Source organism: Chiloscyllium plagiosum, unplaced genomic scaffold, assembly GCF_037043375.1.
Source record: "Chiloscyllium plagiosum isolate Xiang-an unplaced genomic scaffold, Cpla_swu_hap1 HiC_scaffold_6, whole genome shotgun sequence".
NCBI classification, from domain to species: domain Eukaryota; kingdom Metazoa; phylum Chordata; class Chondrichthyes; order Orectolobiformes; family Hemiscylliidae; genus Chiloscyllium; species Chiloscyllium plagiosum.
This window is the reverse complement of record NW_028270144.1, coordinates 130,827,333-130,851,268: the sequence shown is the minus strand read 5'-3', so window position 1 is coordinate 130,851,268 and position 23,936 is coordinate 130,827,333. Positions and strand designations below refer to the sequence as shown.

Here is a 23,936-nt window from a genome sequence, read left to right as displayed (position 1 = left end):
CACTGGGATTAATCTTTACTTCAATAAGAAGTCAATATACAAAAGAGCCAAAGAATGGTCTAGGAGATTGCTAAGCAAACAGAAAATATTACTGCCTCTTCCAGTTATCCTGTACCTGAAAATGACATCAAGCAGCAACCAGGCTTGTAAAGAGACGGGACAATACAGTGCCATTTGACATGGGTGTGAATCATTGTTGATTTGTCACAAGCTGAAAGTACCTACAGCATCGAAGCTTATCAGCAGCAAAGGGCCATAGCTGAGGCAATCTGCAAAGAGCTCCTCTTCCCTACACTGACTCTCCCCCGGTCACAGCACAACGTGACCAACACACTCCTGTTCAGGAATTCTGAGTGAAAACAAACATACTGTGGGACTGCAAGAGAGATGGGAAAGGGGTGGGGGTGGAGGAGAGAGAGAGATGGAGAGAGAGAGATTGAGATTTTCTGCAGTTGTTTTGTTCTTGCATTGTACAGAACTCTCTCTTTGAATGTTTGGAATTATTCACAACCACTGAGGTACCAAAGCATTCCATGTCCAATTACAGAGGTACTAGACAATATCATGGCTTGAGGTGAAAAGTGGCATGTGATATTTGCACCACACAAGTGCCAGGCATTGACCAGCTCCAACATGAGGGAATCTGACCATTGTCTCTTAACAGCCAATGGTATCGTTGAATCCCCAGCTCTCAACATCCTGAGGCTTACCAGGACCACCTTATGAGTGTATTGGATACATGAGCAGGACAGAGGCGAGGACACTGTAGTGAGTAACTCCCCTCCTGACTCCCCAAAGCCTGACCACCATCTACAAGTCAGGAGTATGATGGAGTACTCCCCACTTGCCTGGATGGGTGCAGCTCCAACAACACTCCAGACGCTTGACACCATCCAGGACAAAGCAGCCCCCATTTGGTTGGCACCACATCCACAAACTGGATTAGTGGTGCTGGGAGAGCACAGCAATTTAGGCAGCATCAGAGGACAGGCAAAATTGACGTTTTGGGCAAAAGCCTCTTTTGCCCGAAACGTCAATTTTGCCTGTCCTCTGATGCTGCCTGTCCTTGGATACTGCCTGAACTGCTGTGCTCTTCCAGCACCACTAATCCAGAATCTGGTTTCCAGAATCTGCAGTCATTGTTTTTACCACATCCACAAACATCCACTCCCTCCACCACTGATGATCAGTAACAGCAGTGTGTGCTACAGACAAGATGCACTGCAGAAATTCACCAAAGACCCTTAAACAGCACCTTCCAAACCCACACCCACTTCGATCTAGAAGGACAATGGCAGCAGATACATGGGAACTGCAAGCTCCCCTCCAATCGCCCTGACTTGGAAACATATCACCATTCCTTCAGTGTCCCTATGTAAAAGTCCTGGTATTCCTCCCTGACAGCATTGTGGGTCTGCCTTCACATGGACTGTAATGGTTCCAGCAGGCAGCTCATCCCCCACCTTCTCAAGGACAACTAGGCAGGATTAGGCAGGCAGCAATTCCACATCACACAACTGAATGCAACAAATGACTCTAAACCCATTTGCCTGCACGTCCCGTTGCCTTGTGTGCCTTGGTAATGCTAGTGCACATCTAAATCCTTCTTCAATGTGAGGCCCGTTTCTGCTTCTCCCATCCTGACAGTTCCAGACTCTGACAACCCTCTGGATGAAAAAGGCTTTCCTTCACATCTCCTGTAAACCTCCTGCCCTTTCCCTTCAATCTCTGCCACGGGTCACTGATCCCTCCATCAAACTGGAATGCTTCTTCCTGTCTCCCCTTTGTCCCTCAATATTTTATACTTCCCATTCATGGCCCTACTCAATCGCCTCAGTCATCCTCCAGCCCTCTGGTTCCTCTCCTGGCCAGAGAGGAATTGAAAATCATTGGCAGTGCCCCTGCCATCTCCTCCATTCTCTCACTCAACAACCTGGGATACATTTCATTTGCCCCTGGAGATTTATTTATTTTTAGACCTGCCTGACCTCTTCTCTGTCTGTGCTAATTTCTTTAATTGTATCACAAAAATTCTTTCTGATTCCTGAACCCATATCATTCCTCTCACTAGTGAACACCGACACTAACATTTAGAACTCTGCCCACGTTCTCTGGCTCCATGCACAGATGAACTGCAGCGGTTCACGAATACAGCTCACTATCACCTTCTCCAGGTTCAGTCAGTGACACACACAAAAACACATTTTTAAAAACAGAGACAGACAGACAGACAGACACACAGACAGACAGACAGACATGGAGGGGGAGAAAAAGTGGGGGTGGGGTGGGGAGAAGAGAAGATAGTGGGTAAGAAGGAGCAGAGGGGCAAAAGAGCTGGGAGAGAGAGGGAGAGGGAGGGATGGAGGAGAGACGTATAGAAAGAGACAGAGAGCTCAAATTACAAAGAAACAGAGAGACAGAGAGAGGGTGTCAGAGGTGAGGGGGGTGAGAGAGAGAGAGAGAGAGAGAGAGAGACAGACAGACTCACAGACACACAGACAGACAGAAAGGGGAGAAGAGGTGGAATAGAGAATGGAGAAAGAGAGAGAGAGAGCAAGAAAGGGTAAGTGAGAGAGGGACAGTGAATGTGAGAGAGGAGGGAGGAACAAGTGGAGAGATATGGGGGGGAAGAGAGCTCAACAAAGTCACATGGTCAGGAAGAGAGTGTATACTATAGAGAGATTCAGATAAAGAGAGTGAGATAGACAAAAAGAAAAAGAGACACACACACACTCACACACACACACAGGGAGTAGTGAGGGAGGGAAGGAGGGAGAGACAGGGAAGACAGGAGGACTGACAATCCGAGAGGTAGAGGTCTGTCGATAGCATCTCTCCAAAAGTGCTGCCCCCCCCCCCCCCGCTAAACCCACCCCCAGTATTAACCAGGAATGTGTGCTCCAATGACAGCAATGAAGCCTGAATCCATAACTGAAATGAGTGAGAACCAGGTGGATCTCACTGAATACAAGATCCTTGATTGGGGTTGTTAACCTGGGCTAATCAGGGAGCCCCAGCTGACAGATATAAACAGGGGAGGGATTTGAGGTTTGTCCTCATCTCCCTGAAAACCGGTTGAATGTCAGGGTTTGGGGCTTGGCTTTGCCATTCCTTTCCCATGTAAAATTGCTGTTTCTCTGTATACAGCTGTAAATGTTAATTGTTTTGTAAACTGTGAACTGTTTAATAAAATATTTAACAAACCAGGGGATTTGATTTAACTGTTGGTCTAGCTAGTGTGGCCCTTATCCTGGGCATGAATAGACATGTCCCCATATATTTGCTGCCCTTGTACTTCTTGATGTAAGTGGTGGTGAGTTTGGAAGGTGCTGTCATCCTGTAGATGTTACACACTGCCAATGTTTGTCCTGGATGGAGTCAAGTTTCTTGGGTATTGCTGGAACTGCACCCGCACCTCATCCAAGCAAGTGAAGAGTATTCAATATACTCCTGACTTGGGCCTTGTAGATGGTGGATAGGCTTTTGGGGAGTAAAGAAGTGAGCTACTCATTGCAAGATTCCTCATCTCTGACCTGCTTTTATAGTCACTGTGTTTATATGGCTAGTCCTGATCAGCTTCTGGTCAATGGTAACCTCCAGAATGTTGATAGTTGGGGATGCAGTGATGAATCAAATATCAAGGGGTGGTCATTTGATAACCCCGGGTCTACACAGCAAAATATCTGCTTAGATAGCACAGCCTATTGCCAAAGTGGGTGCCTATTCTCACCTGGCCTGCCTGCAATAACTGAATTGAACTGAATTGAATTTATTGTCACGTGTACCGAGGCACAGTGAAAAGCTTTGTCTTGGAGCAATACAGGCAGGTCACAGAGTTAAGTAGCATCGATAGTAAATAATAGGTAAACAGCGGCAAAACCAAAAACACAGGTACGGGCAAATGTTAAGCTTTTGTGGGTCCATTCAGTATTCTAACAACAGTAGGGTAGAAACTGTTTCAAAACCGGCTGGTGTGTGTTCAGGCTTCTGTACCTTCTCCCCGATGGTAGAGGTTGTAGAAAAACATTGCCAGGGTGGGATGGATCTTTGAGAATGCTGGAGGCCTTTCCTTGACAGTGGGCCTGGTAGATGGATTCTATAGATGGGAGGTTGGCCTTTGTGATTGTCTGGGCCGAGTTCACCACTCTCTGTAACCATCTCCGATCCTGAATGGTACAGTTGCCATACCAGGTAGTGATACATCCAGACAGAATGCTCTCAATGGCACACCTATAAAAGTTGGCAGGGGTATTCGCTGGCATGCCAAATTTCCTCAGCTGTCTGAGGAAGAAGAGATGTTGTTGGGCTTTTGTAACCAGTGCGTCCACATGGAGAGTCCAAGAAAGCTTGTTGTGGATGACCACTCCCAGGAGCTTGACACTCTCCACTCGTTCCACCTCTGTGCTGTTAATGTGTAGGGGGGCATGAGTAACATCCCGCCGAAAGTCAATAACAAGTTCCTTGGTTTTGTTGGCATTGAGAGCTGGGTTGTTCTCAGTGCACCATTTTTCCAGGTCTTCCACCTCCCGTCTGTAGTCTGTTTTGTCACCATCTGAGATTCGACTGACTATGATGGTGTCATCAGTGAACTTGCAAGTGGCATTAGTCTGGTATTTGGTGATGCAGTTATGGGTATACAGTGTGTACAGTAGGGGGCTGAGTACACACCCCTGGGGGGATGCAGTGTTGAGTGTTAGTGACAATGAAATATTGTCCCCAACCTTCACTGACTGTGACCTGTGGGTCAGGAAACAGGATCCAGTTTTAGAGAATGGGGCTTAGTCCGAGATCACTAAGTTTAGTAATCAGTCTCGCAGGGATAATAGTGTTGAAGGCTGAACTGTCAAGTACTTGCCATGCTGAAGTTACATTGCCTTGAAACAGCAGAACACAACACACAGTTGTACCAACTCAAAATTCAGAATCAAAATGCTGCAAGGGGGACAGTTGTAACAAGCACTTCTGCTCCTTCAGTCTGACCATACACTGCCAGCAGTGACCTACGGACTGAGCTGAGGATGTAATGGTTGCAACAGTTCCACTGGCCATCAAAATAAGACTTTCAAATGAAATGTCATTGAGGGATGACCACTGGATTAAACTTTTAAAATACACCTGTTATTAATCTTTCACAATATAGATAAAGGGACAGCCATTCCTCAAAGAGGCAGGGTAGATAACCACATCATCATCAATCTGTTTAATTCTTTCCTGGAAATTGGAGTTTTGCTGGTTTTGAATCTTATCAGCATGGGCAGGGGGAAGGGGAAGGGCTGAATTGCAGTTGAGTGTTTGTTCGGGTGTTGATATGTACCGGTCGGGTGTTGATATGTACTATGACAGTTGTAATTGTACTTTTACTGACCTCATCACTCTCCTCCACATCGACATTTCCATTCGCATCGTCATCCATCTGTTTGTGAATGCTCATAATGGCTTCAAAACGGAGCACTTCCTCCTCGATGTGGCACGAGGCTTCATCAATCCTGCACAGGTCTGAAAGGAGGAACACAATTAGAGTGTCAATCAACAGCACCTTCTGAAGAAAGTACCTACAACATTAACACCCATCTCTGGGGGGGGGGGGGATGGGGAGCACACATACAAACACACACACAGGTGGGTTACGGAGATGCTAGTTTGCTCCTGTAAGATACCCATGGAATTGATTCCCAATCTCTAAAGATGTCAGCTTTATGTGCTTTGTAAAAGGATCTGAAATAATTCTTCCCGCTCCTGCAGCAAACATTTTTGAAATAAGAATGTAAAGGGCAGGGTGACATTATACATCCTAATCCTTGGCAGCTAAGCGTTTGAAGTATTAAAACCAGAGACTCACTACACTGCAGCCTGTGAACTAGCACAGAATGAGAGAGCCAGGCCAGAAACCAAGTGACGGAGGTTCAAATGCTCTGTGGTTGCAGAGTATAGCCTTTTAATGAAGGCCTGTCTACACAGTCCCCTCACTGGGATTTCACTAAAGACCGGTGTAGAGAGCAGGGGAACAAAACTTGACTCTCGGTTGCTTTGTGGTTTGTGAAGCTGCTCTGGCGCACCTTTCCTGCTCATAAATGTAAACCACGGTCAACCTTGTAATCTATTTCAGAACTTGAATTTAGCTTCAGCATCACTGCTGCCTGTATCAGTAGGGTGGGACAGTTACACAGGCTTTTACACCAGATCTTCATTTTGCAAATTTTGTCAGAATCTAAAGTGGAAAAAAAAGTCATAAATATTCAACAGATCTGGCAGCAACCATAGAGAGGAAAACAGAATTAATATTTCAGAGCTTATTCTAGTGAAAGATCAGAGACTTGAACATTAACTCTGCTTCTCTCTGCATAGATACCACCAGACCTGCTGAGGATTTCCACCATGTCCATTTTTATTTTGCAAACTGGCACTACTTTTAGAAAGATCTCTAACTCACACTACTCCAATGCGGAGCATCAGCCAGGACCGGAAACCTGAACAGAAGTATGTAGGAATACAGCTCAATACAACAGCAGAGAATGTTGATAGGGACTGACGATGCAACGCCGTCCATTGTGTGGGATCTTGCCCACACTCTTGCAAGATCCATGACTGTACTCAAACAATAGGTGTGCTCTTTTATGATGGTTCTACTCTCCTGCAAGACGATCTCCCAACTGCTATTCAATTTATGGCTAAAGATACTCACAGGAATTATACAGAAGTAAAACCTCAGGGATGCTGCATTGGATCAAAGATGTCACAAGTTAAGGACAAGGGGATACTCTGAGGGGTTAAGGGTGGGAGAAGTCGTGAGTCTGAAGGGGATAAGGATAAAAGAGGAGTTTGAGGGGTTAAGAATGTACCAAACACTGTTATTTCTTGGTCCTTGTATACACAGCTCAGGGTCTGTACAGCCTCATGTAGGTAACTGGACCGAGGGAAACAAGCTCCCAGTGGCAGTGTACCAAGCTGAATCTGACCCGATGGAGGTCTCCAGCTGGATCTCTGTCTGAGATACCAACCAACTGGACAAGCTCCCACTGACAGGACTAGCTCAGAGTGACCGCCCTGATTGGGTGACATCAGGTGGAGAAATGGGGTAGGAGTTGGAGGCAACAATATAAGACAGATTACAGGCTCAATGATCAAGAGTGTATCTTGATTCTGCATCACACATTAGGTACTTTACAGGAGCACTGTTCAGATCCATGGAATTAGCTCAGTTGGCTGGATGGATGGCTTTATGTTCAAAACACTAACAGCATCAGTTTGATTCCCATCCTAACTAAGGCAGCCTTAGGACCTGTCCGCTCACCTAACCTGGACAATGGAAGGCAGTGTCAAAACACCACTGACAAAGGTTACCAAGAGAACAACTCCATCTGAAGAATGAGTGAACAATGAGCATGGACTTACCTCCAAGCAGGGCACAATGACAAGATAACCTAGTCTGAGAGGACAATGCTGAGCCATCATCACTCCGTGTTCAGGTCAGTTTTTAAGCTGAGCACTTTGGCAAGTTTACTTTCTCTCCACCTTTTGTTCAACTCTCACATGTAACACATTTTATGATGGCTAGGTATTAGAGCATGTGTGGTGGCTATAATATTGGATTGGGATTATAATAACCTGAGGTTCAAATCTTACAATTTTTGGACTTTTAAAATTTGAATTTAATTTTAAACGCTGGAGATAAAAATGGCTGCCCAATTTTAGTTAAAAACATAACCTTGTTTTCTGCAGAGAAGGAAGGCAGCTGTTAACAGTCTGATCCCAGTGAGACTCCAATCCTGCAGTAACCAACGTGTTTAAAATCATAATCACTCTTACAAACCACTCAACTGCATCAAACCACTCAAGGCAGGCTAGTAACATATGCAACATCCACATCTTGAGAAAAAATAATTAAGGAAAACCTTTTCCACTTTGGTGGTGATGTGGTGAATATGGGAAAAGGTTGTGCAGTGTTTAAACAGAGCACACAGCATTGTAATGGCTGAACTATGAGGTAATGCAATTGTTTGCTTTCCTCATTTTCCTGAGCAACCCGTGACTGACGTCCATAGCAGGAAAACGGAAAGGAACACTTATGACAGAACATCCTCAAATCTCACTGCCAAAGGCTTTTTAGTGGAACAGCAAATGCCAGGCATGTTTTGTAGATAGGCTGGTGTAAACCATCCCTATTTTTATATCCAGTAATTCCTTCAACAGGTGTTTATAGAGGCCGGTACCAAGCGCTGTGTTTATTCCTTTCAGAGAATTGGATGATTGAGATTGTCATGTTTCTAACAGACTGACAAGAGTTTATTTCGATAGCAGCCTGTCTTAGCTCTTGGCTGTTCTGACATTCTCTAGGCTGACATCCCAACTTCTGCCCTCCACAGACTAAAGTTCAAACAACACTGGTGCCTGTAATCTACCTCATACCCAGCAGCCGTGTGTCAGTGACCTATATCTGTTCCTGGCTTAGCAACATCTTGATTTTAAAATTCTTGGGCTTTCTTTTCAGGTCCCTTTAATGTCTCAAGCTCCTATCTGGTCCGCACTGGCTGTGATCTCTGTACTCTCCTCATTCTGGTCCTCCTGAAATCTGTGATCTTAGTTGCTCCATATCAACAGCCGGGCCTCCGCTGTCTGCATACACAGCTCCGGAATTCTCTCCCTAAACTTATTACTCATTCCTATTTTCAGGTACTCCTTGAAATCTACCTTGACCTAGCTTTTAGTCACCTGTCCTGATACGCCCTTGTTTGGTGTCAAAATATGTTGGACCCTTGGAGTGTTTTACGGTGTTAAAACATGCTACAGAAACGAAAATGACATTTGTAGCCATTAAATCAGTGAGAGTGAAGCAGGACCAACGTAAGAAGCTGTAAAGAGACATGTGCTCCTGACTTTCTCAGTTTTATATGCTTTTTTAAACAACATTTCTTCCCTGCAGCCTTCCCTCCCACCACTCCATTATGAAAATTAGATTCAACATTAGAACACTGGCCTAGAAGAATGATCAGTGGGAAAATGAGGATTAATGACTATTGAAATGCTGGGGGTTTTTTTAATCTCAAGAGTTGAAATTTAAACGTGAGCAAGTGATGCTTCAGTTAAATGGAACTGGGAAAGAGCCTGCATGGAGCAATTGGGATCAGTTCTGGACAGAGGTATCAGCCTCAGAGAGGCAGCTTCACAGAGTCACCACACTGACTCCAGGGATAAACAGGCTACAGTAGAAGGACAGGTTGCACAGACTCGTATCCGCTTGAGGTTAGAAGGCCGAGGGGCAACCTGATCACGGTGTTTAAGGTGATGAAAGGCTAGATGCGCACAGTGTGAAATTCTATTTCTCCTGATTTTTCATACATCATCTTAAAAAGATAGAAGGTTCCTGGTGACAATTTCTTCCAATAGGAAAACCCAGAAAATAAGGATCATGGGGTAGGGCTGGATTGCTGAGGGGCGAGATCAGGAAGTCCTTTTTCACATAAATAGCCATGGAACACTGGAACATGCTTCCCCAAAAGCCTGTGGATAGTGAAAGTCAAATGAAACTTTGAAACAGATGTTTGTGAGGGATGCAGAATAAAGCAGAAGAAATTAAGTTGGGGTACAGATCAGCCATAATCTAATACAACAGCAGACTGAGCTCAAGGGGCCGAATGGCATTTTCCTGCATCATATTTAGAATTATCAGCCACGATCAAACAGTGAGCAGACTAAATGGGCGAATGAGAAAGTGAGTCTGCAGATGCTGGAGATCAAAGTTGAAACTTTATTGCTGGAACAGCACAGCAGGTCAGGCAGCATCCAGGGAACAGGAGATTCGACGTTTCGGGCACAGGCCCTTCTTCAGGCCCTTCTTCATTCCTGAAGAAGGGCCTGTGCCCGAAACGTCGAATCTCCTGTTCCCTGGATGCTGCCTGACCTGCTGTGCTGTTCCAGCAATAAAGTTTCAACCTAAATGGGCGAATGCCCTCATTCTGCTCCTCTGTCTTTTTTTTAAGATTAGATTCCCTACAGTGTGGAAACAGGGCCTTCAGCCCAACAAGTCCACACTGACCCTCCGGAGAGTCACCCAACCAGACCCATTCCCTCTGACTAATGCACCTAACACTATGGCCAATTCACTTAACCTGCACATCTTTGGATTGTGGGAGGAAACCCACGCAGACACTGGGAGAATGTGCAAACTCCACACAGTCAGTCGCCCGAGGCTGGAATCGAATTTGGGTCTCTGGCGCTGTGAGGCAGCAGTGCTAACCACTGAGCCACTGTGCCCCCCCCCCCCCCCATGGTCTTAATAAACACTGGTTAGTGAACAGATTGGGAATGAAGACAAATATAATAATAAACACCGACCTAAAGCAGACAGTTTTACATTCTAATGCTCTTTTGATGAAATGTGTTGAACAGTTCAGGTTAATAGAACTGGATTTGTGGTTGAAGCACTAAAACAAATGCAACTTGGTAAATTAAGCAACAATTTTCCAGATTAGCCAGCAACATCGGAATACTGGATATTTTAAATCACTCAGTCGATTTGATAGGGAATTAGCTTTGAAACCTTTAAGAAGATAACCGACAGAGCACTTATAATTCTGAAAAATTAGCAGCTTTTATTTGATCAGTGTCCCCCTCTGGTTTACCAGTCACTGGGGATGTATTAAAGACAGAGGACCTCCATTCTCAGCCACGTTAGAGTCTCAGTCCCGTTCTTTATCATGTGGGGCAGAAATGAGGCAGGTAATCACAATACCAGCCAGCGTGTGGTTAACAAGGTTAGTTAGGGTCATACCCAGTGAGCCAGCCATACAGCGGCCAGCCCGTAGGAACCGCAAGGACTTTGCCAGAGATAATTGGACCATGGCAGCCTAAAGAATGAGAGAGGATGTTAACGCAGTTGCAAAGTTGAGATAACTGACTTTTAGGCGAGAACAGATACTTGGGATCAACAGCAACACTCCTCAGTCACGGGATCACAACATGTTGGAGGGAATGAAAAACCTCCAGATAGCAAATGGGACTGGATTAATTTAGGATATCTGGTCAGCATGGATGAGTTGGACCGAAGGGTCTGTTACTGTGCTGTACATCTCTATGACTCTTATGCTGACTGCATGCCAAACACAATCAGATTGTTTGTATTCCATTCTCAATCAAAGGATGGCTTTGCTTCAGGTGTACAGGACACTAGTGCAATCACATCCAGAGTACTGTGCACAGGAGTGCTCCCTGATTTCAGGAGCAATATAAATGCATTGAAGGCACTTCAGTGAATGCTGACCAGACTAACACCAGGAATGGGCAGGTTGTTTCATGAGGAAAGGTTGGACAGGCTTGGTTTGTCTCCACTGGAGTTTGGAAGGATAAGTCCCAAATGACACGGTGGACTTGAAGAGGATGTTTCCTCTTATGGAGAATCTAAAACTGGGGCACAGTTTAAAAATTACAGGTTGCCCATGTAAAATAGAGATTAAGCAAAATTTTCTCTGAGGATTTTGAGTCTTTAGAATTCTCTTCCTGAAAGGATGATGGAAACAAGTGCCCTTGATTATCTTGGGTACAGAGATGGATAGATTCTAGTTGAGGAAGGGTTTGGAAGGCTATCTGATGGGCACGTGCATTTAATGATTGAACCTATTGAATGAAATTCCGGGTAAGAGGGGCTGAGTGGCCAACTCCTACTCCGAATTCATATGTCCATATAAAGAATTAAAACACTGTTCAGATTGAGGCTTTCTATTATGATATAGGCTAAACACTGTCTTAATCAATCTATTAGCTCATCTTAAACGTACTGAACTGGCGTCATGCTTAAGGCATGTACAAGCATCACAAAATACTTCAGACATTCTTTACTATGGAGTTGCAATCTGCAGGCATTTTTAACAAGCCAAAGAGAAAGGGCCTAGTGTTGATCATACAACCCATGCTGTGGGAGTTTGACATTATGATTGGTGCACAAGCAAATTTCAAAACCTGTTGATATTTGTTTTAGATTAGTCAACTCTGAGGAGGGGCGAGAAAACAACTGATCAGCACAACTGGAATAAAGTAAAGAGCTGTGGGTGCTGGAGATCGGAAACTAAAACAGAAATTGCTGGAGCAGGTCTGGCAGCATCGATGGAGAGAGAAACAAAGTTAATGTTTCGAGTTGAGTGACCCTTCTTCAGAACAGCAAACTAAATGTTTTAATCATCCATGTCTGCAGACCTCAAATATCAAACTAAAACTGTGGTCTTAATCCATTTGAGCTGACTGTAAGTGTGAAAGAGTTGACTGGCAGATGCTGCATCAGTTGAGAGCAGCTGCTTCACTTTTTCAAAAGGTTCAACCATTGAGGTGAACTGTTCAGTTGCTATTCCTTTTCAAGACAACAAAGGCGACTGGAATCCAGACAAACAGCTGTCAAATGCAGAGTGTAGGACTTAATACTTTCTAGAGATCATCATGGTCAGCCAGTCTCCTCAAGTGTGCAATATCTAGGGTTGCATTGAGACCGTTACCAGTAATTCCCAAAGTGGCTATCTATGAGCACTATAGTCCCATCCTGACTCCAGTCAAGGTTTAATGAAAAGACTGCTGCCAAAATCCAGGGCTTATGGGAATGTCAACCTTGAGGTCTCCTAACATGAGGATCTAAAGAACGCATCATCTAGATAAAAACAGATACAAATTTTTGGGGTTAATTCTAGTGTTGAATTACAGCTAAGGCAGGAATCTCTTGCCATTAGGAACAACTGCATCCAAAGAGAGAGAAAGCGGAGAGAGAGAGAGAGAGAATGAGAGAGAGAGAGAGAGAGAGAGAGAGAGAGAGAGAGAGAGAGAGAGAGAGAGCGACCGCCATGTTTTGTAATTAGATTCAGTCACAGGCATTGCTGGCAATGCAGATTTCTGCTTCCCATCAGTAGTTGCCCATGAGATGGGGATTGGTGGGAAGACATCCCCTTGAGCCACTGTAGTTGTGTGGTGAAAGTGCTCCCATGTGCTAAATATTACAGAAAGCTGGTTCACAAGGATGATACCTGGGCTTCAGGAGTTAAAGTACAAGGACAGTGTAGACAAATTGGGCCTTCATTATCTAGAATTTAGACAATTAAGGGGTGATCTTATCAAGGTCCCCAGGGTATTATGGAGTCATAGAACCATATAGAACAGATATTAACACAGAAAGACAGGGTAGATAAAGATAAACTATTTCCACTGGTTGTAGATCCTAGAACTAGGGAGCATAGTCTGAGAATTAGGGTCAGGCTATTCAGTAGAGATGTTTGAAAGCACTTCTAAATGCAAAGAGTAGTGGAGGTTTGGAACTCTATTCCACAAATGGTGATCGATGCTAATTTATTACTTAAACTTCAGTCTGATTAACACATTTTCATTAAAGCAAAGGTATCAAGGGATATGGGCCCAAGACAGGCAGAGAGGGTTAGGCCACAGAACAGCCAGGATCTTACTGAATAGCTGAGCAGGGTTGAGGGCTGAATGGCCTATGCCTCTTCCTAAGTTCCTATCTCAACAGTCTCCAATTGACTTCAAAATTCTCATCCAAAATATACAAGGATAGGTCCTCCATTGTTCCCTTCACCAAGGATCAGGATGATAAAAACAATGTCCCTCCAGCTAGGAGATGAATGATCAGATCAACATGATACTCATGGGTTGGGAGGGTCATGCTGCTTCAGGAATATATTCATTTGTAAGATCTTGAATCAGTAAAGGGTTCTGGGTTAATGGGGAGCAGTTAAGGAAAAAGGACATGGAAGATATAGAATGCAGAGAAATAGTTGGTGACATCTTGAAAAGTGTCCATGTTACAGAGGAGGAGATGTTGGATGTCTTGAAACAGATACAAGTGGATAAATCCCCAGGACCTGATCAGGTGTACCCTAGAACTCTGTGGGAAGCTAGGGAAGTGATTGCTGGGCCTTTTACTGAGATATTTGTATCATCGATAGTCACAGGTGAGGTGCCGAAGACTGGAGGTTGGTTAACATGATGCCACTACTTTAAAAAGGTGGTAAGGAAAAGCCAGGGATCTATAGACTGGTGAGCCTGATGTTGGTGGTGGGCAGGTTGTTGGAGGGAATCCCGAGGGATAAGATGTACATGTATTTGGAAAGGCAAGGACTGATTAGGGATAGTCAACATGGCTTTGTGCGTGGAAAATCATGTCTCACAAACTTGATTGAGTTTTTTGAAGAAGTAACAAAGAAGATTGATGAGGACAGAGCAGTAGATGTGAACTATATGGACTTAAGTAAGGCGTTCGACAAGGTTCCCCATGGGAGACTGGTTAGCAAGGTTAGATCTCATGGAATACAGGGAGAACTAGCCAATTGGATACAGAACTGGCTCAAAGGTAGAAGACAGAAGGTGGTGGTGGAGGGTTGTTTTTCAGACTGGAGGCCTGTGACCAATGGAGTGCCACAAGGATCGGTGCTGGGTCCTCTACTTTTTGTCTTTTATATAAATGATTTGGATGTGAGCATAAGAGGTACAGTTAGTATATCTGCAGGTGACCAAAATTGAAGGTGTAGTGGACAGCAAAGGAGGTTACCTCAGATTACAATGGGATCTTGATCAGATGGGCCAATGGGCTGAGAAGTGGCAGATGGAGTTTAATTCAGATAAATGAGAGGTGCTGCATTTTGGGAAAGCAAATCTTAGCAGGACTTATACACTTAATAGTAAGGTCCTAAGGAGTGTTGCTGAACAAAGAGACCTTGGAGTGCAGGTTCATAGCTCCTTGAAAGTAGAGTCGCAGATAGAAGGCGTTTGGTTTGCTTTCCTTTATTGGTCAGAGTATTGAGTACAGGAGTTGGGAGGTCATGTTGCAGCTGAACAGGACGTTGTTTCGGCCATTGTTGGAATATTGTGTGCAATTCTAGTCTCCTTCCTATCGGAAGGATTTTGTGAAACTTGAAAGGGTACATGAAAGATTTACAAGGATGTTGCCAGGGTTGGAGGATCTGAGCTACAGGGAGAGGCTGAACAGGCTGGGGCTGTTTTCCCTGGAGCATCGGAGGCTGAGGGGTGACTTTACAAAGGTTTATAAAATCATGAGGGGTATGGATAGGATAAATAGACAAATACTTTTCCCTGGGGTGGAGAAGTCCAGAACTAGAGGGCATAGGTTTAGAGTGAGAGGAGAAAAATATAAAAGAGACCTAAGGGGCAACTTTTTCACGCAGAGTGTAGTACATGTATGGAATGAGCTGCCAGATGAAGTGATGGAGGCTGGTACAACTGCAACATTTAAGAGGATCTGGATGGGTATATGAATCGGAAAGGTTTGGAGGGATATGGGCTGGGTGCTGGCAAGTGGGACTAAATTGGGTTGGGATATCTGGTTGGACCAAAGGGTCTGTTTCAGTGCTGTACATCTCTATGACTAACTGGAGTTGAGGCTGAGATGATATCAGCCATGATCATATTAAATGGCAGAGCAGGCTTGAAGGGCTGAATGGCCTCTTCCTGCTCCTGCTTCTTATGTAATGCGACTCAGACAGAGTCATTGCAGCACCACATGCCAAATCACCAAAGCAAACATTTGCAAAACCTTTGGTAAAATGCAGAGCCATAACAGGCAGGGTGAGCGGAGTTACCTCCTCCTGCATTATATCCTTCTATAATTCCATAGTGATCAGCCTGAGGAAATGGATTGGCCAATAGCTGCAATCACATTCATCAGTACATTTCCCATTGTAGATCCGCCCCACCTGCAGGGGAGTGCAGCTCCAAAGACACTGCACAAGTTTCCACAACACATCCTGCTTGAACAGTATTCCATTGTTTACTTCTTCTACCAACACCACACAGTGACAACCACAGAAGGTTCTTTTGACAGCACTTTCCAAAATGCTGATACCGACTATCTCAAAGGACTAGGGCAGTTCCCCTCCAAGCCGTGCACCATTCTGATTTGGAAAAATATCACAGTTCCTTCAGTGTCAAAATCCAATCCCTGAAATGAGTCTCAAACCCAAAGCTTTCCAACTAAATGTTAACAGCATTAAAAATGTGAATGATAATTGAGGCGGGACCTTCAGTGAGGGGAAGTGAAGCTCTGAAAGTCACTGATTCCAACATTCACTCTAGATTTATCACAGGGCTCGTACTGACAAGTACATTGAGAGTAACTGTCCTCTCCAGTGCAGTCAGCGCCAGCAATTTTAAGCGAGGAACTTGAGGCAAGTTTGACATAAACACTGGACTAATAAATGCCCAAGGTATTTGGCTTGACTGTCAGTAATAGTAATCACCCTCACGGTATTCCACATACCAATGAAGTACAAACATACAAATTAGGAGCAGGCAAAAGAATAGGTTCCTCGGCCCCTCAGGCACGCTCCACCATTAGATCGGATCGTGGTTGATCTGATTACACCACATTCCTGAGCAAGAACCTAAGTCTGCCTTAAAAACATTCACAGACATTGCATCCATCACTTTCGGAGGATATATTTCTGAGTTCCAAAGACACTCAACCTTCTGTGGGGAAAAAATTTCTCATCTGTGTATTAAATGGGGAGTCGATTATTTTGAAAGTGGCTTGTGGTTCTCTCTACATCCATCCTGTCACAATCTGATACTTATTCTTTGCAAGTCCAGCATATATATAAGCTCAACTGGTCTAATCTTTCCTCATAAGACACCCATTCCAGGTATGAGTCTGGCAAACCTCATCACATCGATCTCAGTCAAACATGAGACACTCTACTTGGATCTTTGACAGGACTGGCAAACCCCACATTGGCAGGCACATCCTCAAAGTCTCCTCAGTGAGTGGGCAAAGATATGGCAAGAGGTGTATGTAGGGAAAGTGTGAACTTGTCCAGTTTTGCAGAAAGAATTTTAAAAAAGCAGATTATCTAAATAGTGAGAAAGTGCAGGACTCTGAGATACAGAGGGATCTGGGTGTCCTTGTGCATGAACCACAGGAGGAAAGTGGGCAGGTACAGCAAGTCTTCAGGAAACCGAATGGAATGTTATCACTTAGTGTGAGGGGAATGGAATACGGGAATAGGGAGATTAGGCTTCAGTTACACAGGGCACTGGGGAGACCACATCTAGGGTACTGTGTCCACGACTGGTCACCATACTTACGGAAGGATGTTAATGTGTGGGAAGCAGTTGAAAGAAGGCCTATCAGACTAACAGTTGAAATGAATGTGTAGTCTTTTGAGGGAAGACCAGACAAGGTAGGCTTGTATCCTCTGGAGTTTAGAAGAGTCAGAGATCATTTAATTGAAACACAAACGATCGTGAGGGGACTGGACTTCTGGGGGGAATGTGGAAAATCTAGAACTAGATAAAAAAGGGGTCAGCCATTTAAAACAGAGATGAGGGGGAGAGAAACTTCTGAGGGTTGAGTATCTTTGTAATTTCCTTCCTCAAAAGGCACTGGATGTAAAATGTTTAAAGATTTGTAAGGAACAGGTCGATAGATTCTTAGTTACCATGGGGATGAAAGATTATCAGGCTATGCAGGAATGTAGATTGAGGTTAAAATCACATCTGTCATATTTTACTGAATGGTGGCGCAGGCTTGAGAGGCCAAGGGACCTATTCTTGTTCTCTTTGTACATTGAGTCTTCATGAATGTCAACACCTCTTAAATCTCACCAGAATGGCACCAGAACCTGGCAACCATTTACAGTGACAAAATTGGAAAATGAGATAGGATTCAAATGAAATGAAAATACCTGAGACTGACTTCATAACACCTTCAACTAATAACTCCAAACTCCTAAACTCTGCCTAGTGAAACATAAACTGAAGGCTAGAAGTAGGAGCTTTTCATCTTGCACGTACCAGAATTGGATCAGAAGAAACACAGAACTAAAGAGACACTAATTTTATACAGAAACGGATGACTCCCATTACATAAAGCGGAAACTGCTTCCACTGATAGACGGTCAGATTTCAGTTATCTAGCACAACAACCAGAGATGTGGTGAGAATTTCTCTTTCACAGTCAGTTTTGTCAGCCTATAAGGTAGCATAATGTAGATTTAATATTAACTTTCAAAAAGGAACTGGATAAATACTTGCAGTGATTAAAAACAAAGGGAAAGAGCAATGTGAGGTGGAACTAACTGTATAGCTCTTCCAGAGCCAACGTAATTCTGATGGGCTGAGTGGCCTCATTCTGTACAACATTCTATGACTGCACAACACCACAGGGAGTGGAAGTCATGAGTGCCATAACGAACTGCAGGATGTCTTGAAGAGACTTTATTCTGTCAGTTCACATAGTTAACACTCCATGCTAAATTCCACAGTATGTGAAGAACGCTTTTGCCTAGTGGTCAAACAAGTCTAACCTCTCAAAGGTTACAGACTCATGATGGTGTCCTGTTTAAGATATGTGCAGTAACAGCAATCCATCACAGTACAACAGGCAATTCAATTAACCAGAAAGCTACTTGCCTTGTTTAGACCAGAGTATGAAATTCAACACATCTGGCCCTTTCATGTGCCACTGGGGGAGCACTGCACTGTCAGAGCTGTCATCTTTCAGTCAGATGTTAAACTGAATAGCCACCTGCTTGTTCAGGTGGGCATATAAGATCCCACTACAGTATTTAACAAGGACGTTCTCCTAGTATCCACCCCAACATTAATCCACCAAATATCAAAAACAATGAGCTCATCAGTCACCCCAGTATTGTCTGTGCACTGACAAGCTAACCAGGTACAATGTCTGCACACTGAAGCACAGAAATTATACTTCAATTGTCATTTGCTCTCTGTAAAAAAAACATACTGATCCAAAACATCCTGCTCTGCTACTGTGCATAATACAAACAGGGATGCACACTTTAATGCGGAGCACATACAACACATCCCGATCAAACGCAGTGCACAGAACTTTAGATTCCATACAGATTCTTCTGCACTACAGACACCTGAATCTGCATTCCCACTGCACCAGAGGTACTGACATGCAAGGGGAAGACAAGTTGTGTGGGCAAAGAAGCTTGTATCAGACTTTAGTTATCGACTCTCTCAATATCATGCATATGGCAAACAGGTTCTGTATAAACATGCAGAAGTTAAACCTCCCAGATGAGTGCTCAAGGACAAAACCATAACACAGGATGCCAAAAAGGAGTAAAACCTCAGTCTTCAAGAGGATACAGAAAACTTTTACAGGGATGTTGCCAGGGTTGGAGGGTTTGAGCTACAGGAAGAGGTTAAACAGGCTGGGACTAGTTTCCCTGGAGGATCAGAGGCTGATGGGTGACCTTAGAGGTTTATAAAACCATGAAGAGCATGGATAGGGTGAACAGACTGGGCCTTTTTCCTAAGATGGGGGACTCCAAAACTAGAGGGCATAGATTTAAGATGAGAGAGGAAAGATTTAAAAAGGACCTAAAGTGGCAATTTCTTTTCCATGCAGAGGGTGGTACGTGTATGGAATGAGCTGCCAGAGGATGTGGTGGAGGCTGGTACAATTACAACATTTAAAAGGCATCTGGATGGGTATATGAAGATGAAAGGTTTAGAGGGATATGGGCCAAGTGCTGGCAAATGGGACTAGGTCAGATTGCAACATCTGGTTGGCATGGAAGAGTTGGACCGAAGGGTCTATTTCCGCACAGTGTGAATCTATGACTCTGTGGCTCTATCTAGTTACACAATTCAAGTGACAAGCCCAAAATTCATCTGGAAACTGTTGCACTTATTGCAACAATCTTTAATACTGGAGAGACATCAAGGCAGACTGACTTAGGTGAGTCTCTCAGCCTTTAAATATCAATAGCAGTAATCTAATGTATAAATTACATGCAATTTTTACATTTGGATATGTACTTTTATTTCATAACTTTTCTCTTGGTCACTTTGTTTTAAATATTAAGAGAATAATACAACACTTGGATATAGCAACTTCAACATGATCTCAATGAGCATTTCTGCAGCCTGGGCAGCTCGCCCAGTTAAACAATCTCTCTCAAGGTGCAAGTTTACAACTTGGCAACTCTGAATCAGAGACTTGTGACCCTGCACACTGCTCAAGAGCTGAGAAACTTTGTCCGGGTCAATGAAGCCTGGCACAGGAAGTCAGTACAAAGTGAGCAGAGGACATTCAATCCCCCAAGAGATGCTCAGAAAGGTCACTAGTTCACTGTATGGTCACAGGGTCTAGTTACAGATAATCTATACTCCCGGTTTGCAAATTCGGAAGAACATTTTCAAAAATTATATTATATGCACAAAGCTGGGTCCTGAAATAGCCAGTTTGTTAATCTCTGACGCCCATTCACTAATGTTTTGTGGAAAAAAATCTTTCTGAAAGTTGATTTTGAATCATCAAAATTGTCCATAAAGCTGATAGCACAGGGAGGTTGGTATATAAATTTTAAAATGTTAACAAACTGTTCTGTTCTCTACACAAACAATACCGATTGATCCTAGCTTTCCTTGACCTAATCGCTGGCTCTGAGAAATATAAGAGTAGCTAGCCGTTTGCAAAGAAGGAAAGGCAATGTTCAAAACAAAAGGAATTGTTATATAACACCCACACAGATCAATCTGTATGGCTACTGTACCAACGTCTGGTCTTAGAGGCGCCAATTGTCCCTTCACAGCCAACCCTTGGATTCTGCTAAGTAGTGACAGAGGAGAATGGCCTCTAACACATGCGCACTAGGAAGAATCCATTGCTTCCAACACCCTCTCTTGGGTGACCTGGCTCCTCGATGGGTACCCCACACACCTCTATATCAGATGTACATGGGTTTCTTCTTATTAAAGGTATCACGGGTTATGAGGATGAGGCAGAAAAGTGGAGTTGAGGATTATCAGATCAGCTGAGATCTCACTGAATAGCGGACTCAATGGGCCAAGTGGCCTATGTCTGTTTCTAAGTCTTGTGATTCAAATTCCAGCAAGATAATCTAGGATGTCACTCCAGGTAGTGTGAAAGAGTGCTGCGCTGTCCAAGGTGTAAGTCTTTCAGCTCAGATATTAAACCAAGGGGCTGTTTCCCCTTTCCAAGTTTCCACCCAAAAGATGACAAAACACACTTCTCACAGAGAACTGGGAGCTCTTCCTGGAGAACTGATCAATGTTTATCCCTCAACCAACCTTAAGGAGCTCAAAAGCAATTTCTCATCTTTCAATTAAAAGATCTTTTAATTTCACAGCCTTATTTCTAGCATCCACACTATTCTGCTTTTCATCTTAAAGCTGGTTATCTAGTTGACATCAATATTGCTGGTTGCGGGATGTGCACAAATTGGTTGACATGTTTCCTTCTTCACAACAGTGAAGACACCTCAAAACTGCTTAACCATCTCCAAAAAGCTCTGGGACCTTCAAGACCATGGAAGTCCTGCAGAAATGCAAGTATTCTTAATGTTAAATAGGAGTAATGTCACTCATTTGCAAAGTTGTGAAATACAGTCCCAAATCTTTAGTAAACAAACATTCAGGAATCCAAAATAATAACAAAATAAATTAAATCCATTCAGATGCAGTTTAACCCGTCCAATTGCCTTGGATAGGATATGGTGAGAAAGACACTTGAAATATGTCATCACATTACATTACCCTGACAATACCACATAGTGACTACACATCTGAAGTGGCTGTGTGTTTTTTTGGTGCCCTGAAGACATGACAGGCACATCTAAAAATCAATATTTTTTTCAAATTTACACAGCAGTCATGCACCCAAACAATGTGGAAGGATCCTCCATGGAGATAAGAGAGATTTGAACATAATGTTCGTAAAGAATTGAGAGAATGCCAGTGGGTGTGCAAGCGTGCAATAAACACAAGGTCACGGCCACTAGATAATGAAATGGCTGAGATGAGATTGCAAGCACTTCCCAGAGTCATGGGCTGTCACAGTTAAAGTGCAGCCTGACTTACATCAGTGTGGGCAAAATCAAAAACCACATGACACCTGGTTATAGTCCAACAGGTTCATTTGAAACTACAAGCTCTCAGAACTGCTCCTTCCTCAGGCAGCTGGTGAGAGACAATACATTGGACACAGAATTTATAAGTAAAAGATCTTTTAAAAACGAGCAAATTCTGTGTCCAATATATTCTCTCAACAGCTGCCTGGGGAAGGAGCAGGGGCTCCGAAAACTGGTGGTTTCAAATAAACCTGTTGGACTATAACCCGGAGTTGTGTGATTTTTAACTTTGTCCACCTCAGTCCAACACCAGCACCACCAGATCATGGCTACATCAGTGTGGAGGAAGGGGGGATGAGAAACAAAAGAAAAATCACATACAATATAAACCCTCCACCAAAAGCATGAAGCATGTGTTACCCTGGAAAAGGAATCTGTAGGCAACAGGAACTCTAGGTCCAGAGCCCAAAACTTTTTCCAAAGAGAAATAAGTTGTTGGCCGAATTAATGAACTTTCCAAAGTACAGTCTACTAGATAGTGATTCTCCAATAACTACATCCAATGAAAAACCCCCTCAGTCAGACACGGCAAGATGGTGCAACTACCAAAACATTGCTCGGACCAGGGCTGTCCAAACATTCTGCTTGGAGGGAGGACACGAACCAAATCCAACTCAACATAGCAATCATTTCACTGAATGTTTAATAAACCTACACCCATTAAAACAGGCTGAGCAACAGAGATAACCCAAAATATTTTTACTGCTTTTTTGTTTAAGAAACAGAGCTAGAGAGACACTCAGCTTCCAGTCCTGACCCTGACCAGGAAAATGGGTGGGACTTGGAACTGAACTAAGCTGCTGGGAGGGTTTAACTAACTCCTTTCTCTCTGGTGGGCACACTCTGAGCTGGTCTCAGTGAAATTCACACAAAAGCAGGGTTAGAGGCAGCATGTTTGCAGATTATCAGTCTGCTTTATGGATTGGTCGATGGGGAGGTAGGTGTGGGAGGGAGGAGGGTTAGGGTGGCTGCATGAGCAGCTGAGAGACACTCACCCATCCACATGTTTGCATGCAACCACCCCGACAGGGAACTGATCATTCACTCGCTGTCACTGAATCACCCACCCAGTCATTCACATAGGTCCAGACTGTTAGCTTATTACCGTCACTGCGCAGCATATAGGATGTCTGTAAAGTTGCCAACATGTGTCCCATTTAACATTCCTGACAAGCCTGCCTGCCTGACCCTCGCCAAACGCTTGCCTGACATTTATTCCCTTTTCCCCCGCCACACTTTCATTCCCCCTTCCCCCACTCATTGCCGCACTCTCAGAGTCAGAGTCATACAGCACAGAAACAGACCCTTCGGTCCAACCAGTCCATGCTGAATATAATCCCAAACTAAACTAGCCCCACCTGCCTGTCCCTGGCTCATATCCCTCCTAACATTTCCTATTCATGTTCATATTCAAATGTCTTTTAAACATTGTAACTGCACTCAGATCCACCACTTCCTCAGGAAGTTTATTCCATGTATGAACCACTCCTGTGTAAAATATTTGCTCTTCATGTTTTTATTAAATCCTTCTCTTCTTATCTTAAAAAATATTCTCCCTTGACTTGAAATCCTCCACCCTAGGGAAAACACACCTGCCATTCACCTTATCTACACCCATCATGATTTTCTCAACCTCTAAGGTAACCTCTCAACTTCCAATGCATTAGTGAAAGAAGTCCAGCCTATCCAGCCTCTCCCCTAACCCAAATCCTCTATTCCCAGCAACATCCAGGTAAATCTCTTCTGAAGCTTAATAATAATCTTCCTATAAAAGGGCAAACTGGACACAATTCTGCAGAAGAGACCTTCCTAACATACAAATTCAACACAACATCCCAACTCCTATACTCAAAGGTGTAAGCAATGAAGGCAAGCATGCTAAATGTCTTAACAACCCCATCTATATGTGTCCTAAACTTCAAAGACTTCTGTGCCTCAAACCCTCGGTCTCTGTTCTACATTATTACCCAAGGTCCTACTTATAATTACATAAATCCTGCTCATTTGTTTTAACAAACTGCATTTATG

The 23,936-nt window shown here is 43.7% G+C and overlaps 1 protein-coding gene across 3 annotated transcripts in view; it reads right to left on the bottom strand.

Moving 5' to 3' along the window:
* Positions 1-23,936, bottom strand: part of stim1b (stromal interaction molecule 1b) — a 152,378-nt gene that overhangs the window by 90,310 nt on the left and 38,132 nt on the right. For all 3 annotated transcript variants that reach the window (XM_087988490.1, XM_087988491.1, XM_087988492.1), the window contains exon 2: positions 5,366-5,496. In XM_087988490.1, the coding sequence (XP_087844616.1) occupies positions 5,366-5,496 (131 nt within the window). The remainder of the gene's footprint in view (positions 1-5,365; positions 5,497-23,936) is intronic.